The sequence below is a fragment of the Balearica regulorum genome, chromosome 7 (assembly GCF_011004875.1).
Source record: "Balearica regulorum gibbericeps isolate bBalReg1 chromosome 7, bBalReg1.pri, whole genome shotgun sequence".
Taxonomy (NCBI): Eukaryota; Metazoa; Chordata; class Aves; order Gruiformes; family Gruidae; genus Balearica; species Balearica regulorum.
Genome location: NC_046190.1, coordinates 6,872,326 through 6,892,088, shown reverse-complemented (window position 1 = coordinate 6,892,088; position 19,763 = coordinate 6,872,326). Strand labels below are relative to the sequence as shown.

At 36.3% G+C, this 19,763-nt stretch overlaps 1 protein-coding gene and 1 non-coding gene across 4 annotated transcripts in view; both read right to left on the bottom strand.

Annotated features, from left to right (window-relative positions):
- EIF3A (eukaryotic translation initiation factor 3 subunit A) overlaps nucleotides 1-19,763 on the bottom strand; it is a 33,888-nt gene that overhangs the window by 12,340 nt on the left and 1,785 nt on the right. For all 3 annotated transcript variants that reach the window (XM_075757787.1, XM_075757789.1, XM_075757790.1), the window contains exons 2-16: nucleotides 17,412-17,602; nucleotides 17,071-17,207; nucleotides 14,888-15,051; nucleotides 13,388-13,587; nucleotides 12,252-12,460; nucleotides 11,075-11,246; nucleotides 9,923-10,027; nucleotides 9,019-9,117; nucleotides 8,183-8,299; nucleotides 7,008-7,193; nucleotides 3,943-4,290; nucleotides 3,301-3,405; nucleotides 1,404-1,517; nucleotides 1,006-1,128; nucleotides 9-162 (exon numbers count right to left, since the gene is read on the bottom strand). In XM_075757787.1, the coding sequence (XP_075613902.1) occupies nucleotides 9-162; nucleotides 1,006-1,128; nucleotides 1,404-1,517; nucleotides 3,301-3,405; nucleotides 3,943-4,290; nucleotides 7,008-7,193; nucleotides 8,183-8,299; nucleotides 9,019-9,117; nucleotides 9,923-10,027; nucleotides 11,075-11,246; nucleotides 12,252-12,460; nucleotides 13,388-13,587; nucleotides 14,888-15,051; nucleotides 17,071-17,207; nucleotides 17,412-17,602 (2,424 nt within the window). The remainder of the gene's footprint in view (nucleotides 1-8; nucleotides 163-1,005; nucleotides 1,129-1,403; nucleotides 1,518-3,300; nucleotides 3,406-3,942; nucleotides 4,291-7,007; nucleotides 7,194-8,182; nucleotides 8,300-9,018; nucleotides 9,118-9,922; nucleotides 10,028-11,074; nucleotides 11,247-12,251; nucleotides 12,461-13,387; nucleotides 13,588-14,887; nucleotides 15,052-17,070; nucleotides 17,208-17,411; nucleotides 17,603-19,763) is intronic.
- Nucleotides 8,506-8,638, bottom strand: LOC142602673 (small nucleolar RNA SNORA19). Its single transcript, XR_012836437.1, has one exon. It is a non-coding gene; the product is annotated as a small nucleolar RNA SNORA19 (small nucleolar RNA).

Here is a 19,763-nt window from a genome sequence, read left to right as displayed (position 1 = left end):
AATTATACCTTTAAGCAGCTGTTCTTCCCGTAATCTTTGTTCTTCTTCCTCCTTTTCTCTGTAATAAGTAATGCGCCTCTCCTCTTTGCGTTGTTTCTTGCGTTCCTCCAAACGATTACGCCTCTCTTCTGCTAGCCGTTCCTGGAACTGCTTGAGTTTATCCTGAAATACAAAGATAAACATTACAGTTTTGGTGTTTTCAGGTGTAAGAGCTAGACAGTTACACAAACTGCGAAATAAAGCTGCACAGAAACACAAACCAACTGCAACATATTAACAATACATTACCTAAAATTACCTGTATTGTTGCAAAGAATCATATGCAGTTACTTAGCTTACTTTAACAGAATTGCAGGGGGTTTTTTCCCTCCAAACCAGTTCTTACTGCAACATAGCCAAATAATCAGAGCTATAAACACAACCAGCAAATGTAGAATTTTAAAAATTAAGAGCAAGGAACACAGGCACAGTTCTTTCCCTGCCCTCGTGGTCTAATTCGTTATTAAATTTTGCAAATATAAAACATAACTTGAAGTTCCAAATACTTGGACTATCAAAATAATTTCCAGATTCAAACAAAAATATTAGAAAAAACAACAGACAAGTATTTCTGTCTATTTCCTAGCTTCAATATTATTGTCAGTATTGTTCCACCACCACAGTAAATCCAAGTACTTGTACAGATACAGCTGGCTGATCGTATGATACCAAATGATCTCTTACTAATAGCTGCATTCAAATAAATAATTTACCTTTTATTTTCCACCTAAGCTATTCCAGAAGTTGGCAAAAATTCTAAGTGATAATATCAAGGAATGGGTGCAAGAATATTTTATCTCTTTTTAAATTTTTTTTTTTTTAGTCAAAGCAAAAAATAAACAACTTCATAATTCTGAGCCATTCTAGATACAAATTTGTTTCTAGGTTTCATGAAGAATCACTGGGTCACAAGTTTAGTTCCTCACTTCAGGGGAATATTTTGTTACAATACCGTATCTCATGTACCTCATAAACTGTTCGTCGTGACGCTTTGAGCCTGGCTTCAAATAAATCTCTATCTTCCAACATCCTTGAGAGTCTGTTCTTATGCTCAAGGGCTTTCTCGCGCTCCAACTGCAAAGTGGTGATCTAAAAATAGATAATACAAAAAGTATTACAAAGTAAAATCTTACTATATACATGCATTCAATTTACCTCAGCCACTAGAAAGAGAAATTATCTTTTCCTCTTTCAGATCCTAGACAGAAGATACTGCTGTCCACTAGCACAATGAAATTGTGAAGCTAACACTTCATTCTCATATCAACTTTTCCCTTCTTCTCTTGGACTGAGCTGGGGAAAAAGTGCAAAACAGTTTTCATTCATCGCTAATGAATTTTATGACGTGAACAAAAAATTCTTACCCTTTCTTCTTCCTGTTGCTCCCACAGCTCCATATCATGCACTCTTTGCTCCTCATATGCAGTCTTTATTAAAGGAATTTCTTCTAAGCGCTTTGCTCTTTCAAAATAGTCAATCTAAATAAAGATAACATACCTTCAGCATGTCATAATGCAAAGACCAAATTTGGAAGACTCAATCTTCAGCATCCCCCAAAGAAAACCCTGATACCTGGAGACTTCTCCAATATATCTGATATATTATTGTTACATAAGAACAACCATGTTGGACCACGTCAAAAGTCCACGTAACTAAGAACCTGCCTCTACCACTGGCAACTAAGTGCGCTCCTAGGCAACGATGCAAGAATAGAGGCAGGCATATACACAATACTCTCTCAGCATCATCCATTTTCAGCTCCTGGCATTTCCTGAAGTTTTGTATTTAGCAGGCATCGGTGCATTTCTCCTCTTGTCCTTTTGAACTCAGAAGCAGCATTTCATATACAACAACGTACTTTGAAAAGAACTCCTCTGTGTCTATGGCTCACAGCATGAAGACCCACCTTCTATCTACAAACAGTTCTGAATATGGCTCCTACTAGCTTCATTTGACGCTTCCTAGTTCACTAACCCTTGCAGTGCAAGAACAACTGCTCCCATCATCAGCTGTTACAACAGCTACAGTCTTATAGACCACTACCACACCCTCTCTCCAGAAGTCTTTCAGACATAGTGGTACTAATTTACACAGACATTTCTCACAGAGAAGCCAATCCACATTATTGGTAATTCTTGTTGCCCTCCTCTCAGACTTCCAGTTCAACCGCATCCTGTTTGAGCTACAGAGACTAGAACCGCACACAGTGCTCGAGATGCAGAATCACCAAGTTCTCATTGCTGACTAAGAATGTTAAGTTTGGAGGCTATCATTTAACATGTAACACTAAAGATTGGGGGATTTTTTCTTTCCACTTTCCCTACACAAAGTATTTTATATCTATGTAAACTGAACTTCATTCTAAGACTCCTCCTTTTACCGCACAGCTGCTAAGTTTGCTTTGGTGAAGAAGTCTGTAAAAAGCTTTTTGAAAAATCCGACTTAGTTACACCAACCAGACCACCCTTACTAATATGTTTGTTTTGACAGCTTCAGACAACTCCAAGAGGAAGCCCTGGCTTACAATTCTTTTATAAAAGCTGTGCTGACCTTTCCAGGTAGATCATACTTACCCAGGTGACTACTAGTAAATTCTACTGTTTAATGTATTTTCTGCTACTTCGCCCAGTACGAGCATCAGGTTTACAGGCCTGCAGCATAAAAGATCCTCATTGGAACCTTTTTAAGTAACTTGCCACTTCCTAGTATCAAGCCAGTTTTAGGTGAACTGAATTACCAACTGTATCATATAACCTCTGTTTCATTCCTGAATACTGTCAGAAGTCCTGAGTGAGTTTCACTTTGCCCAGGTTATATATTTCTATTTACTACGACAACATCTTCCTCTCACTTTTATAGTCACCCAAGTTTCAGCCATCTAGAAGGGCTCCAGCAGTGGAATTTCCTCTGTTTCAGTGAGGACTAATGCAACTAATTAAATTTAGCTTCTCGGTAATGGTCTCGCCTTCTGTGAACATTTAATCTTCTCTGAACATTTTCCAATTACAAGTCTTCCCAACTAAGACTCAGTTCACATAGAGCTTAAGGGTCCATTTTCAAATCAACTCCATTAATTAGAACAGATTTGTGCACTGATACTAGAAACTCAGTTGGTTTTTAACACATTTACCTTTTTTTTTGTTTCATACAATAACATTTTCAACACCAATATTATATATGTGCATATCTATGTATCAATATGGGAGTTCACAATCACTAAGCCTTGCCTAGACATGGGTTTGTACCCTTCCTACTTTGTACCTTTTTCTCCTGATTCTTCAGACGTTCCTGAAGTTCCTTCTTTTCTTTTTCAAGCTGTTCAACTTGTTTAGCCATAATGAAGTCAGGATCCAATTCTTCAAGATCCTACAACCAAGTAAAGTTATCGATACAAAATAAACATTTTTTGTAACAATGTGGTTTGTTTATTTAGTAAGCTTCTCTGCAGTTTTCCCCTTACCTTTTAAACTAATTTGCTTCAGAAACATTCTCTTTTCCTCTCTTTTGGGTATCTTGTATTTTATTTTTAAAAAACTCTCTAAAGCATTTGTATCTTGATTTTTAATTGAAATGCAGTCCAGCTACTGCAAAAATTGATCTGTGTGTCTATTTTATATTTCAGATACTGTTTAAGAAACAGGGGGGGGGGAACAAAACAAAACAAAAACCATCTGGACTGAATTCCTCCAGGTAAAAAAGGTCCTATCCAAACTCAGAATTAAGGTTTACTTACATTGTTGAGCAAATTAAAATACTTAGGTGTCAAACTGTCTCATTTTTAAGAGAGACTGTTTACAAGACTAGTTACAGTATAAAATTAGTAAAAACCATGAAATTCAGGCAGCCTAGCAATGCAACACCAAAACGAGAACCCCCCCCAAACATCAATAATAAGTTGTCTACCTCAATATCAATATCTTTAAATGCTTTGGCTCCCAGTTCAGTCTTTTTAATCTGCTCCAAGCGCTCACGAACAGTCTTCTTTTTGATTTGTTCATGCTCTTGCAGGATGCGCTCCTTCTCTCTTTCTTTTGCCTCCTGGCGCAGTCTCTCTTCTTCAGCTTTCCGGACTTTTTGTAATTCTGCTTCACGTTGTTCCAGTTCCTCTTTTTCACGCTGAATGTTCAAACTTTCAAGGCGTTCTTTTCTTTCCTCTATAGTTTGACGACGTGCAAGAATACGCTGATGCTCCTTCCTTGAATTTTTTAAGAAGGCAGTGACTGCCAGCTGATGTTGCTCTTCCTTCTCTTGCTGAATTTAAATTAAGAATAAGACAATGAGTATACAACATCTCTTTAAAAAGGCAGAAAGCATAGCAAATGATTATCAAAGAAAACTCAAAGTTAGTTTTATCCCCCAAACTTGCTAATTACATGGAAATACAACTGTATGGCAAATCTAATCACTCATCCAAGAGGCATACAAGGTAGTATCAACTGAATAGAACCACGTGCTCACAGAGACAGTTGTCTTTATAAAGACAATATTCTGCAACACATGTTAAGTATGATAGTTTCACACTGTTTCTGTCCAAAAATATTGCACACTCGTATGTTACTGATATTTAAGACTCTAACTGAAGGGGGGGGGTATACCACCACATGTACTGTACTTCACCAAAGTTCCCTTTCTTTTTTTTAAAGTTTTGGTTTTTTCCAAACCAAACTAACATAAGAGAAAAATATCCTACTTGACACAAAGCACTATCTGTGAGACGATAAAAAACTGCTGAGTCAACAAGTTAGGTATAAACACTGTAGATAAAACCATTTAAATTAAATCATAAAAAGTACCAGACTGTTAGTAGCATATAGACTATTCTTTACATAGTCTTCTCACGTCTCCACCATTCTCCTCCAGAGCACCTATACAGTTTTTTCTAGAGATCCACGCTGTGCACACGAAGAGGTATAAATGTGCCAGCTCAGAGCTGCCCATTTTAATCACTCCAGCAAGCAGCAAAACATTGCAGCCCCATCAGCTCACTACGCTCCCGCACAGTCATGCTGCTCTTGAAATGTGAGCTAGCTCAGAGGTATTTTTAGTCATCTGTCACTTCTAGGGCAGTCAACAAAAACACTGAAACATCCGTAGTTTGTTGCAGATCCTCAAGCATTTAAAGATAAATGGACGTGCCAGAAACACAAAAAAGAAAACTTTAGATAAATTTAAAGATTTTGTGAATTATAACAAATTTGACACAAACTGAAACTTTTTAAACATCTGGAAAAAGTGAAAAGTTTTGATCTGAATACTGAAGACAAAAAAGATACAGACTTGTTCTGTAGCTTCTCTAACCACACAGATCGATATTAACCTTGATACTGTACTCCAATTTTACAAGCATAATTACTAGCATTTATGTCTTATTCAGCTAATTGTACTGTCATAGCAAGTATAAGACTATTTATAGTTTCTATCTGTGAATGTACAGACAAAACATGGGGTTTTTTTTTCAAACCAACAATCCATCTAATACCAATCACTAATAAAATTTTTTTAGGGGAAAACATACATGAAAATATTTTTATCTTAAACACTATAAACCAGCTAATATATGTTCAAGCTAACACAAGTAAGCCAGCATTAGGTGTCATGGTTTGTGTGCTATTATTTTCAGAATATTACTTAGTATTTTAACCTGTATAAAGAATTCAGCATGGACATCTTGCTATCAGCCTTTTTTTTATATGGAAAAATTATTTGCTATGTTTGCTATGAAATCCTCCATGAACGTAACACAAAAGAAAAAGTTACCACTGCTCTTTTAAGAGAAGTGAAGGTTTAACTTGCCACAACCAAAGCATGCTGGAAATCCGAGAGTGATTTACACCTTGCTCCAAAGGGCTCTGGAGAACCTGAAATGTGAGCTCATCGGTGAGTCCAACCTTGAAGCCAACAGCCCCAGCAAGGAGGACAAGGAGTGACAAGGACACGTCAGTTCTTGAGCTGTGTGATCTTTTGTTCATGTTTTTAGATTCCACTATGAAGTTACATTCCAGGTTCTTCACAACAGCAGTTTCTTCAGGAAGAATGAAGAAAGCAGGCTCTTGGATTTTCAAAAATGCATGCAAAATTTTTAAACAAATCCTAGCTCTCTAGGCCCATCTATGGGTAAGTTATTATTTGGTATGTTCTAGACCTGACATATTCAAGGCTGACAATTTAAACTCAGGCCTTTTGTGTACATTTTGACATGATTTTAGTCATGACCAAACACTAACTAGTTGGGTGCATTAAGAATGATTTATTCATCTTCACAAGCACAAACAGCTGACTACCACCACCCTGAAAAAAATGAAATTAAAAGAAAATACATCTGAGAAAATACAGTCATTAAAATATAAGCTTTGGTATAAAGCATTATTATCTTACATTTCTACTTAATCCACAAGTATATATAAATGCAGCCCATCATTACTGTCAAATTGTAACAGAGATTGTTACCACAGTGCTCTGAAAAACAGAACAATATTCTTCTGAAAAGAAATAAACCTACAAAAGCACCAATCTCTACCTACTCAAATCCTTGCAATGACATCTTAAATTAATCACTAGATAGCTCAATGCCTTTCCTATGTCAAGGAAAGGTAAACCAACTCCTTGGTGTAGTATTAAAGTATGATCTCACAACTTCAAAATAAGCTTGTCTTGCTAAACCAGAAAATTTACATTTATTAGAACAGGTGAGTATGTAGAAGATGCAGAAGGATACTTTGTCATTAATAAATACATTAATGCTATGCTACATTTGTATACATTAACACTTCAAGGATCAATTATTTGTTCTGAAGGGAGGGGACAGCAGTAATAATATCAATTGCCACTACACTGAAAACAGATTACTGGAACGAGCAGTTGATCAAGACAAGCAAAAAATAACAAAAGGCTGTAAAAGGGGAACAGATAAACATCACACAATGCACTGGGGGGAATGTCAAAATTTCAGAAGAGTTAAAATGACTTACCAGTAAGTGAGGAGGCTTAATGACTGCAAGAGCCTTAGCCAGAGCTGAGGACATAGCGGTCAATTGATTTCTAATTTGCTCAGAAGGCATGCTTTGTAGTTGAGGGCCTAGTGGAGCATCTTCTCTAGTACTGTAATTCAAATCTGAGCCAAAACTCAGTGTCCGGGTAGTATGATCAAGGCGAACCTTTGCAAAACAAAACAAAAAAAAGGCTTGTATTATTTATTACTTTTAAATAACTCTGGCTATGGCCAATATGAGACAACAGAACCTCTAAGCAGAAATTACTTTCTAAACCAAAAAAGTTTTAGCTATACCAGACCATGAGAAATGCCAAATTAGTAGAAGAAAAATAGCACTGTAAATACAATTTTGTTTACTTTCCATGGTTTATTTAAAAAAAAAATCATCACTGGAAGAGGCCAAACTTTCAATGATTCTATGAAATGAGCACTGCAAGACAAATCATTCTTGCCTCTTCCTCCACATCAGCAATACGTGAAACCAGAATCCTGACTGTAACGCAGACAATTTCAATGCATTTAGAATATAATCTAAAGTTGTGTGTTAACCTAAATGCTTATCATTTGCTCAGCTTTATCTAAAAACTGCAATGGATAATTACTAAGCAACCTCACCTAAAAACTACTTGTATCTCATCACCAGCTTAAACATTTCATTATAGGCTGTCATTCATTCTACACAACTTTACCAACAACGCAATCTTCAACAGCAGCTGAAACGTCTCAGACATTGGTGGTTTACTTCAACCACTTGGTTAGACAAAACCCAACATCAGTGACTGCTAGCTCTTCAGTCTTGCACAACTAATTCAGCATAGTCAGAAATTCGCAGCCCTGTTTGTCAGACTTGCCTCAGAACATTCTGGACTCCATGACTGGGGCTCACAGGGCAAGTTTCACCAAATTTTATCTCAATTTTTACTTCTACTGGACTTACATTAATGGTTGTTGACCTAAATCAAAAATACACACCAGAATGCAAATAATCATCAGTTCTTAATACCCTGTCACATGCATCATTTTCTCTAGTTTCTCTCCATCTATCAGAATCAATTGTCTTCCTTGGGATCAATGTCAACCAGTTAGTTTTCATCCAATGTAATACACAGGAATCCATACATCACTTCACAGAAGTCTTTTTACAGCACTTACTTGTAAGTCACAATGTCTGGCTGCATCAACGATACTACGTTCCAGCTGGAAAGCATCAACAAAGGGAACCAGGGTAGCCAGACGAGAAAATTCAATGCTTTGATAAATCTGGGCCACCTGTATGTGAACAGAAACATCAGGTATTTTTCCTCATTAAAGAGAAAACAGAAATAAAAGTTGTTGTATGGGCTCTAAAGCTAACTTAATAAATTGCAATAAATTAATGCATACATATTAATACAGTTACAAATACTCTTTCAGGATTTTATTTCCGTACTATATTCAAACTTAACCTAAGATTAAACGCCATTCCTGAATGGCTTCTTTGTATGAAGGAGACTGGCAGCAGTAACTACATACAGCTATGCTGCTAATTAGCCTTCAACTATTTCTTTAGCACATCAGAAATAACACTGCTCGTCACTTGTAACGAAAGCAGGTCAATGAAATGTGCATTTTATAAAATACCTAGACACACAGAAAAAAAAAAGCCAAAATAAAAATATCCCACCCAGACCTTACTCCAAAAAAAAAAAAGTTTTAAGAAATGATGAATTAACTTAAGATATCACAGATCCATAACGAAGAACATCTAGGCAAGAGACTACGCCACTTTATGCAACTACTATTAAGTATAGTTACTACGGCTGTACCTAAATGATGTAGAAACCTGAAGATACAGGTTATATACCGGAAGAAAAGTATTTCAAAATCATAACAGTCTTCTACTTGATGGAAAAAAAATTACTTCAGCATCGAAGTTTCCAACTCAATGTTCTTCCAAAGCATTTTCTTACTTACGTATACTTAAGAACACACATTTTCTTTACTCATACCTGCTGCAGAAGGCGAAGAATGGTATTGTTTTGCAGGTGAGGAACATACAGCTGTAGTTCAGGTTCCTTTTCAGCTTGGTCTTTCACCCAGTTCAGAACCTATCAAAATTCTGAAGAGTTACTCTATCTGCATCAACTCTTAAAAACTTCAACATTAAAGTATGAAGCACGGTTCTTAAATACTTCTGGTTTACAGCTCATGAAACATCAGCACTTCTGTCCAGATACTACATTTTTTTACTGAAGTGTATCTTTTGATCAGAACACTTTCATTTATAATTGATAGCTAACATTTTTTGTATGAAGGTGACTGACAGTACTGGCAACGTTTACCACACTGCTAATTTACCTTCAAGTTCTTTTTAGCACCTCAAATATCTTTGTTCCCACTATCAAAGAAAAAGAACATGATGTGCTTCATCAATTGTAGAATTTACATTAACCTAATCAACAGTTCTCACATTATTTCACCCCCTAATACTCTACATTTTAACAGTAAAAAAAATCATTGGTATATTTTTCCACTTCTCACACAACCCACTTGCATGCGTATACGCGTGTGCACACACGGTTTTCTCATTTCTGCATCTTTAGAAAAAATTTAACACAGAATCATCTCCACTAACAAGACTTTCTGATACGTTCCTAAAACTCCGCACCTTTATAGGGGCCCTCTGAATAGCACCCTAGAGACCTAAATGAATTTTCATTCTATTTCAATAATCTTGTGCACTACATCTATTAGATGTTACAAGTCATTGTAACAGAATTTGACCAAATAAAGCCTGCCATTAAAAATTCTAGCAATAAAAAAAGCTAGCTGGTAATTACCACAAATCAACACTCAGATAACAGACCATTAGTCAAGACCAACTACTATATATACAGAGCTACAAAAACTTACCTTGCTGACACGGCTACATAACTTCAGCGGGTGAAAGTCTACTTCAAGCCAATTGTAAAGTTCTTTCACTTCTGGAACAACGTATTGCACTACGTTGAACCTAACCTACAGTCAACAAAAAAAATCAAAATATCTCAAAGTAAATACAATATGAGCAAATAGTTATGCTTTAAGAACTTTATATTCAAGAAGTTAAATAGGTACCACATCTACCTTTTAATATAAGAGACTTTTTTATTACAGTATTCTTAACTGCAGTGACAGTAACTCGATGCTACGCTACCTAACTGTACTTAAAAATGGAAAAGTAGACAAAAACCATACAAACAAGATAAATATTTAGACTAGAGTATCATCCTCGACTTATTAGCCATTTCTAAGACACAAGTCCTACTATAGAGATGTAGGCCCACATCCAAACTAAAACCACACATCTCAGCTCATGAGTAAACTTCTGAAGCTTTAAATTGTGGTTTTAAGGCAAACTAGAGAAGTACCAGAAAAAAAAAGTAACACAAATTGTAAAATGAACCTTGAATGTAAGTTTTAGGAATGCATGCAAATGACTGCAAGAAATTCAAACATCCTCTGAAAATACTTAACTATGATTGAACGCCTAATTCATTTATGAATATCTGGGAAAGTCTGAAGATACATAAATCTAGCCTCCCTTCAAATTAAACACAAGGAAGTTTTCATAATCACTTAGGTCCTTATGGTCAGCTATTTGATATCTGATCTGTGCTTATCCAAAATACACTTAAAACAGAAAAAACATATATTTGGTTCACTTAATTACACACCTTAGAGTAGGGACAAAAAACCACAAAACACAACTCCAAAGTTCTAGCTCACAGCTCTTTTTAGACCCCTCAGAGTTTCAAAACAACATCTGGGTGACATAAAGGACAGTACTGAATCTGATTCTAGCGCACACAAGCACTCAGGCTTCCTGTTATTGCTGCCATTTCCAAACAGTACGTCTTGTGAATCTGAAATGTTAACACTATACCGTGAGTCATACAATTAATCATAAAGCTGTTTTAACTTTTAACCTAATGTCCCATACCTAAGCACAGTGCTCTAGAAGGAAAATAGTCCAAAAAGAGGACTCAATGTTTAAAAGCTGCTTATCTGAACACTGCTACCTACCATATCATTAATAAGACTGCCACGTGTAGGTGGGGCCTGAAGACCCAACAGGGTTGCCAGACGTCGCTGTTTCTCAACAATGATGCCATCCATATCCAGAAGGCGAGCGATATCAGTTCTCTCAGGAGTTATAGGAATTGACAGAGTGGCCAAAAGGACTCGAGTAGACATTCTGTTGACAAAGTAGAACCACAAAAGATGAACTGCGACAGAACACTAATTATTTCCATTTCATACATGTGCCAATTCAAAAGTAGGAACGAGTAGTGTTCATGGTGCAAAACTGTGTAAAAAATACCAGCAATAACAGAAAAGACGTCAACTGCACGATAAGAGCATAGAATGCAGAGTTATTCAGTAACCAGGAGAAAGATTTTGATAACACCTTTTCATTACTTACATATGTGTGTATCATTCTATAGATATATACACACACAGACAAATGCTAAGAAATTTAAGCTGCCTCTGTAAATATCAAAATCCTATACAATAATGAAATCAGCAGCTTTTCAAACCTACTTTAGCTGCAAATCCATACCAATCATTTTGAATGCACCAATTTTTAAAATTTACAGTGAAAGTCAGATGTACCTTTTGATGTAACAATACAAACGACATTAAATATTTAAATTTTGACCTTAATACCCAGTTGAACAGGAATATAAGAATTTCCATACAGTATTTATTCTCACTAGATTCTGATTCTATAAACACCTGTACATGAACTTCAGAGGTTAATGCAGTCAATGATTCTGCATGCCTCTAAAGCCTTGCAGTATCATTACCAAAAAAAATTAAAGGCCCTTTGGCTATACAGACTTTTATATATTAAGGAAAAGTTTATACAGGTTATAATGAAATCTTGTGAAGTAAATACTACCACTCAGAAGAGAAAAAGGAAGCAAAACACAGATACTTACTGACTTGCTTAGCTTCCCAGTAACAGAGAAGGAAGTTTAACTAAGGTGATCCTGATGTATACATTATTTACACTGTAGCTTTGTAAAATATCCTTCTTGCTCTAGGTTTCTACTGAGGCAGTTAGTACTGGCCACTTTAAGCAGAGCTGCTCATAGCCATATATGTCATCTGCTTCTTTTGGGGTACAATTTAGTTGATTTTTCAACCTATGGGGTTAAAAACAGACTCTAAGATCACACTAAATATCTTTCCCCACCTCTGCATCTCCTCTTGCGTGAGATTCTTTCGCATTTCTCTTGATAAGTGGTAAAGTCGGTGAAGTGTGGATGCGTGAAAAAGAGCATTTCCTGATTTCCAGAAGACAGTTGAAACTTTGTGATAGTAATTTGCCATCAGTTGTGGTTTGGGTGGTTTCTTAGACAGTGCAAATAGCCCATGAATATCCTCCACTGCTTTGAAAGCTTCCTAAAAAAAAACCCAAACAAATACACTACTTTTAGGAAGTTTTTTGCAACCCCTGAAAAAGGGAAAAAATATACATTCACTAAAGGTTGTAAGACTATCATCTATTTAATACCACTGAGAGCTATGATCTTCAGTTTCACCAGCTACATGAAATGAAATACTTCCTTCATTATTGGGACATACTGCAAATCCATTAACTACCTGCTTCCAATTTGGTAGTTAATGATTAGTTCACATAATTTTTTCCAAATTGATTTCTTTCTGATTTTCAAGCTAGAAACCAAGGTGGGGGGGAAACAACAAACCAGAATAACAAAAAGTCTACTATTTTACTATTATACCAATTCTACTATTTACTGGGTTTACCATTTTTCATAAAAATTATTTTTGTGATCAAAAATGGGTATAGTTTCCCTAAAAATACGTATCATCTTGGAAATGCCTTACATGTAATTACTTACGTACCTAAAAAACCCAACACCACAGAAAACATTCTCCAAATTCACAAAACTAAAAAATGAAAACCTTGGCTTTTTAAAGAATTTGACATTAGAAAGTTTGGAAAAGCAAAGCACCTCTTTGAAAAATTTGCTTCGATAGTGCCAGTGCAGGCACTAACATAGTTCAACCAGCAATGTTGGGGCCCAGCCTAATAGCAAGCTTTAATGTTTCCTGCTTCCCAGTGATCTAGGTCATGAGAATGCAGGAGAAGCTTGGTTTGAAATGCTATGTAAAAACAGCAATCCCAGGAACATCAGGTTAAGTATTCTATATGCATGTAGTACCACATCATAGATGTTAAAACTTTAATTTTTAGCTATTATGCTGTCTTTACCTTGGAGTTTATACCATGAAACACGATCTGTGGGGAACAGATTCTGGAAAGGCTGTAGACTACAGTGTGACTACAGGAGCCCTGCTGCATACCTGCCACAGCTCCATGCTAATAGCACTGTCAAGCTGCACAAGCCTGGTCTCCAAGTGCATTGACTGACTGTCAGGATTGTTGAGGTTGATTGCTGTGCTTTGGTTATGATGACGCTGGATCTGCCCCAAATGCATTCGCAGGTTATCACAGAGTTTACGGAACTCAGCTTTACGCGTGTACTGCAGGCAGAACTTGAAAGCTGCAAAAATGAACAATATAAATTAAGAATGCTCACTAATGGTGACTTCATGGTAGTTCTAAATGGGATTCAAATACATAAATAAGTATGTTTAAAGAATCTTCATTTACAGTCCAAAGACCTATCAAACCAGATGCAATCTGTCACACATAATGAAGAAGTGACAATGCAGAGAACTTCCATCTTGACCTCAAAAAATGAAGATGCTTCTACACAATTAAGCTTAAGGAACAAAAGGAATACTTGGTGTCTCTCTAAAAATGTTCTAATTTAAGCAGTGATTCTAGCTTTTGCTTTGAACTAAGTGCAAATAAAATTCTGTGAACAGCATGAATTCAGGTTTTGGCTTTGTAAAATGTAGGAAAAGCTTCTCAAGTCATCTAAATATGGTAAAGTTAAATTAAGCTTTCAAATGACTGGAAATAACACAGGAAAAATTGTCTTTGATCCCATAGTTCCTCTCAAAAATGTTTTTGTTTTGCCACTGTCACTCTGAAAATTCTAAAGCATCTCTACCAGAAACAGGCAAAAAAGTAAGTCTCGACACTAACACAAAGACTTAAATACACTAAAGCACCTAGAACTCATCCAACAGCCATCTTTCCTAATGTACTTCCACAACTGGGATCCAGAGTTAAATATCTAACAGCCTCTTTTTTCAAAAATACAGAGCCCTAAGTTATACATACAAAGGAAAACATTTTTCCGCTCAGCTCTCACCCTTAAGATATAAAATGTTACATATTCATTCTTATAAATTCAATTTTTGCAGAATAATGCCAGAAGGAATCAGACTAGACTTCTTCCTATTACCTTCAGCATAATATTTTGCTAAATTACATCTGTGTCAAAAGTGATAGCACATAATTTTACACAGATAACTTTGTGTACACTAGTTTTTGAAGTCAGCTGACACAGAATACATTAATGGAAGACACATTTGCCATTCTGGATAACAAAGTGAAAACACAGTTAATTTTGATCAGTAAGTTAGAAAAAATAAAGACACATCACCAGTAATTCTCATATTCTCAATACGTCCAGGAAAAAAAAAAAAAACCCAAACTTTTTCTTTGCAGGTTCTGTTACAGGCACAGCTCAGTGTCCAGAAACCTCCGTAATTTTAAGGAACCCCTCTAATTTTAAGAATAGTATGGATGTACATATTTAAGAGATTAATGTATTACCAACTCCGAAGCAATAACCAAACAGAAATAACCTTTACTCTTCTAGTTTTACAGGATGTAATAAAGAAGTCCTAGATCTCATTACAATTTAAGTTTCCATCTTTTCAACTTACCTTGCTGTGCGATATCATGGTACAGGCGTTCTACTCGAGAATTATTTCGGAGAAGATCCAAACACTGCCTATACGATTCCCATAGAAATTTAACCCAGGGTGTCAAAAGCAGTCGGTCAGTACGATCCTGAGTGTCTTCTCCACTTACAGCACTCAAAAGAACACTACAGTTGGGGTAGAAGGGGGTTAAAAAAATAAGTGTTTTACCCTGCAATTCTCAACGATTTTTCTCATTAAGAGCTGAGACTGGATGAATCTGAACAGCTTCTCCCTTTTCCTTTAAAGGCTGTAGATAACTTTTCTTGCTGTTTCAAACTTTGGGCCCTGCATATATGACTGACATGCACAAGCTCCAGAGGCAAGAGACGTCAGGAGCTTTTGTATCCTTCACGTGAGTAAGCCAAAGGAAACTAATTCCAGGGTTTTCACCTTCTCTCTTCTACCAGGGAGCTGCACATTGTACCTCTGTCAGATTTAAATGTCACTGTCTATTCAGGCACTTTCCTACTTGCTGGAAGTTCCTTTTTAGTCACTAGCAATGCTGCCAGAGAGAGAGCTCACTTCTTGACATATGACACAGAAACATTGTGTGCTTTACAATCTACAGACATCAAACACTACAATACTGACATTAAAGTATCAAATCCTTTAAAAATTCTGGCATGAAAAATATGCTTAAAGATGATGAATGAAAATTAAATTACCAAATAAAATTCTAACATAATCAGATGTCATCTACCCTTCGGCAAGCCTGTGCTGAATTCTATCTTACTTTCAACTTCATGTACTACCTCCTTCCTTCAAAACTCATTCTAAAGACCTGAATGTTACTACGATCAAGATAACATCAGCAACTGTTCAGACCACTACTCAGTCCTACATGTGGATGATGAGAAAACACATAGTTTGCTCAGATGGGTATCTGAGTCAGTACCCAAAATATCTGCTGATATTTTTAAAACTCCAGGACAGACATTATGCTGTCACCCACCATGAAGAGAAAGCTGACTTTTCTGTTGACCTCAGACAGGGTAATTTCCATGCTCTAAAAACCTATCTCTTTAATTCCAGAATCAATATTCTTTCAAAAATCAGTATCAAAGCATTGCTTTAATCTTCAGATCATACCTAGGATGGTTAATGTCAACTCACCTCCTTAGAATTTTATCACCATTTTTCCAAGTATTCTCCACTTACAGCTGAAAATCCTTTTGTTATTTCTTTTCATATCTTCTGCAAGTTTTAGTTTGGTTTGACTTACAGAAATTTTAATTTATTCCCTACATTTTTTTATTTTTTTAAAAGATATGGACAGATGGCCTCTTCCAAACTCAGCTGCAACGCTTTAAAACTTTTCTTCATCTCTGCCTTGTCACCCCTATTCCACAGATGTCACCACATACATAGCTGTACTATCAGAGTTAACGTGAGCATTCCCTAAATCAACAGATTCATCTGAAGAACGTAAATATGCAATCGGAGCTAACATCACTTTTTGCCTGGAGCAGATTAGGAAGTTCTCCCACACAGAACAGCGATTTCTCGCAGAGCTCAAGAGTGGTTTCTTCCTAACCTGGCACTACTTGCCAGTGAAGGTCTATATACAACCTAAAGCAGATATATTTATTGATCATTTTTCCATTCCTTCTACATTCTCATTATCCATCCACTTAATTATAACACTCTGAATTTACGTTTTATGCCCTTTCTTCTATTGTCTCATAAGTTACCCAAGCAAGTATAAAGTAACATTTCCTTTTCTTTGTACATGCACAATGTGGTCAGAAAGACTGGAGGTTATCACATACGGGAATCAAATTGATCTGATATAATTAATAGCATTTATGCATCAACTGATAATCAGCAGCTTTCAATAGTAAACTCTCCAATACCACTACAGATGCAGATCTGCGCAGACCCTGGAAAGCAGTGACCTGACTCCCAGAACTGCTCCTACTGTATCTACGTTCTCTATTCTTTACTACTATACTTTACTTGAACTGTGGATTTTGTTCAATGCAAAATTCCTATTTTTTTTCCTACCTTTAGGACCTCTAGAACATCACTAGTATTCCCTTTCAAATCCATCATCTTTATATCTCAGTTCTTTGAACTGCCAGTGTCCTTCACGAAAATAAGGACACTCTGCTGTGAATTGCTACATTTTAAGACAGGCAGCCTACCTTTCTGGAGTTTGAATGTTATCTAAGTCTTCTATGTCCAGTACCATCTGCTGGGATTCTTCCTTAGCTGCTTCTGTTTTTTCTTCAGCTAATTTTAAATAGGCTCGAACAACATCCTCCAAAGATTTGATGTTCACCTACATATCAAAGGCAGAAAATAGGAAGATGTTTTCACCCACAACAGGCAGCAAATATTTAAAACATAAATGCTACAAACCCAGGAACATCTAAAAGGCAGATTAATTCTAACTCGAGACCAATCAATTACTTTTAAGATCGTATCAGCTGACATATACCATGTTTGCTACAAATTTAAAAAAAAAAAAAATCAAAAGCCATACCTGCTGGCAAATATTCTTGTACTGGTACAGTCCTTCTTTTGCCAGATGACTCTTGCGGAGATCCACACAGAGTTCCAGGTACTTCAGCATAATCGGCTCGTGGATTTTCTGCCATGTTCGGTGTTTTTTACTTTTCATAACATCATAGAGAACATCAAGGGCAGGCTGCTTTTTGCCAACCTCAAGGAATTCTGTAAGTAAAATCCAATTAGCAAAAGACTTACAAACCAAAAGATGCATGTTTTTGTGTTTAACAACGTAAATCTAACAATATAGAATTTAATCAACTCTAACCAAAGTTCACTGATGGTTTGATTTAGCTGGCCATATCAAAAATGTTGGCAGATGCGACTGCAGTGGCAGTCTTTCAATGACATAACTGGCAAGCGAACTCAGACCTCTCCATCAACATGAAAATTTCAGGATAGCAGAGATGTCTCTCCATCCATCAAGGCATGACTGGGAACTTCATACATATTAATAAAATATACACATCCAGCTAGTTTAATCAAGAAGGACAACGAATACACACCATGAGGTTTGTAGCACAGCACCTACCAATGTCATTCAATAAGATGCAAACCATCCAGAGAATTTGACTTAATAAAAGTCCTGCCCTCAATCCAAGAAAGAAAGAAACCTCACTCAGAAAAGCTGTTTGGATTTTTTTTTTTAATTCCGAGTGGTCTAGAGATTCAGCTTATAGAACTAAAAGCTGCTACAGTCCAATTTTTTAAACCAGCCTTGCTGCTGAAACCAATGTCCCGTTTAATCATTCCCTAAGCAGCTGCTGTTACTAACAGGATCTCTCAGCATCACAGCAACTCCCACCTATGACATACCATACGTTCTGCTCAGTACAAAATACAGCAAACCATCCACGAGCAAATACCTAAGCAGCACTGCCAGCTACCAGCACACACACAGGCCCTACCTGCACCAAACCTACTCTTACCTGCAGAAAAGCAGGACCAAAGAACATTGAAGAATGGGAAGCAAACAGGTTTAAAAGATAAAGAGAAGTCACTACAGCTAAAAGGAAATGTCTGTATTCTTAAAGGGTGAGAGGTGGAGTCAGTACTTTCCATGAAGTACTTTGGTAATCACTTCATTCCTAAAGAAATAATGGCAGAAAGGATTAAAGTAGGCCCTGCTCAAGGTGCTCAGACATCAGACAAAGCTTCTAAGTTTTGGAATCTCAGAATCAAAGTTAAACATGGCTAAAAGATGGTATTTTAGAAGCAGTGTAGTTTAATTTAAGAGCAACAATAGCATGTAGTCAGGCCTTAGTTTATGTAAATAATGAGCTTGCATAAGATGAGCAAGTTCCTTTCTAGAAAAAACATAGTGTTACATTTAAAGATAATTAAGGTTACAGTGTGACAGTATTCAGCAGTATTTTTTTACTCACCAAGGGAATTTTAATAAAGCTAACCTCCATCCCATAATTTACACTGTTATTCTATCTTAGTGCTGCTTTGAGACAATTACTGCTCAGCTTTACAATTTTTTATTTATGAAAATAACTTGAAAGGCAAGTTTAATCTTGCAACAATGCCAGGGCACTCCAACCACAACTCTCAGTGGTCGATAACCAACTGGACAAAGCACAAAATTAATTCATATTGTTTTGAAACTTTTAATTAACTCTGGTCAAGCAAGTTCTTACGAGCAAGTCAAACAATTAAGGCTAATTTAACAGACACTAGTAAAAGCACACACCAAGTGAACCTTAAGAGTAAAATACAGCACACATCACCAAGCCTTGCAGTAGAAACTGTAAGTTATGGAAACAAAGATTTGTAACAGACAAAATGCAAAGCCTTAGCCCCTGAATATACAGAAATACATTTTTTTCTGGTTTTTTCTGTTATACCACTTAAAATGCTAAAAGGTATCCAGAACAGTAACTGAAGCTCTGCGTGGACAAGAACTGATACATGTTGACAACTCATCTACTGCTAACCCAAAATCCCAAATTAAGTTTTTGATCTGAGAAAACATATGACATTACAGAAGGTGACAAAGATGTCATGTGTTATCCAATACTCCTAATAGAGAGCAAACTCAATGTCTGCAACAATAAAACACTCCCAAAAGTTGCATTACATCCTTGACTACAAAGCAGTGCCAGATATTAACAACAGCTAAGGGTTGGCTTTGACCTAAATTTATAAGGAGAAACAGCCTTTCTTACATATCTGTACATATTTACAATCAATCAAGCTTTTCTTATTTCCAAGCATCTTCTATGTATGTTGAGGACACTGAGAAGCTGAAGTATAAAGTGCTCCTAAATGCTCACTTAAGCCTTAAGTATAAAATGCAAACACTGAAACTCTGGAAACTGCA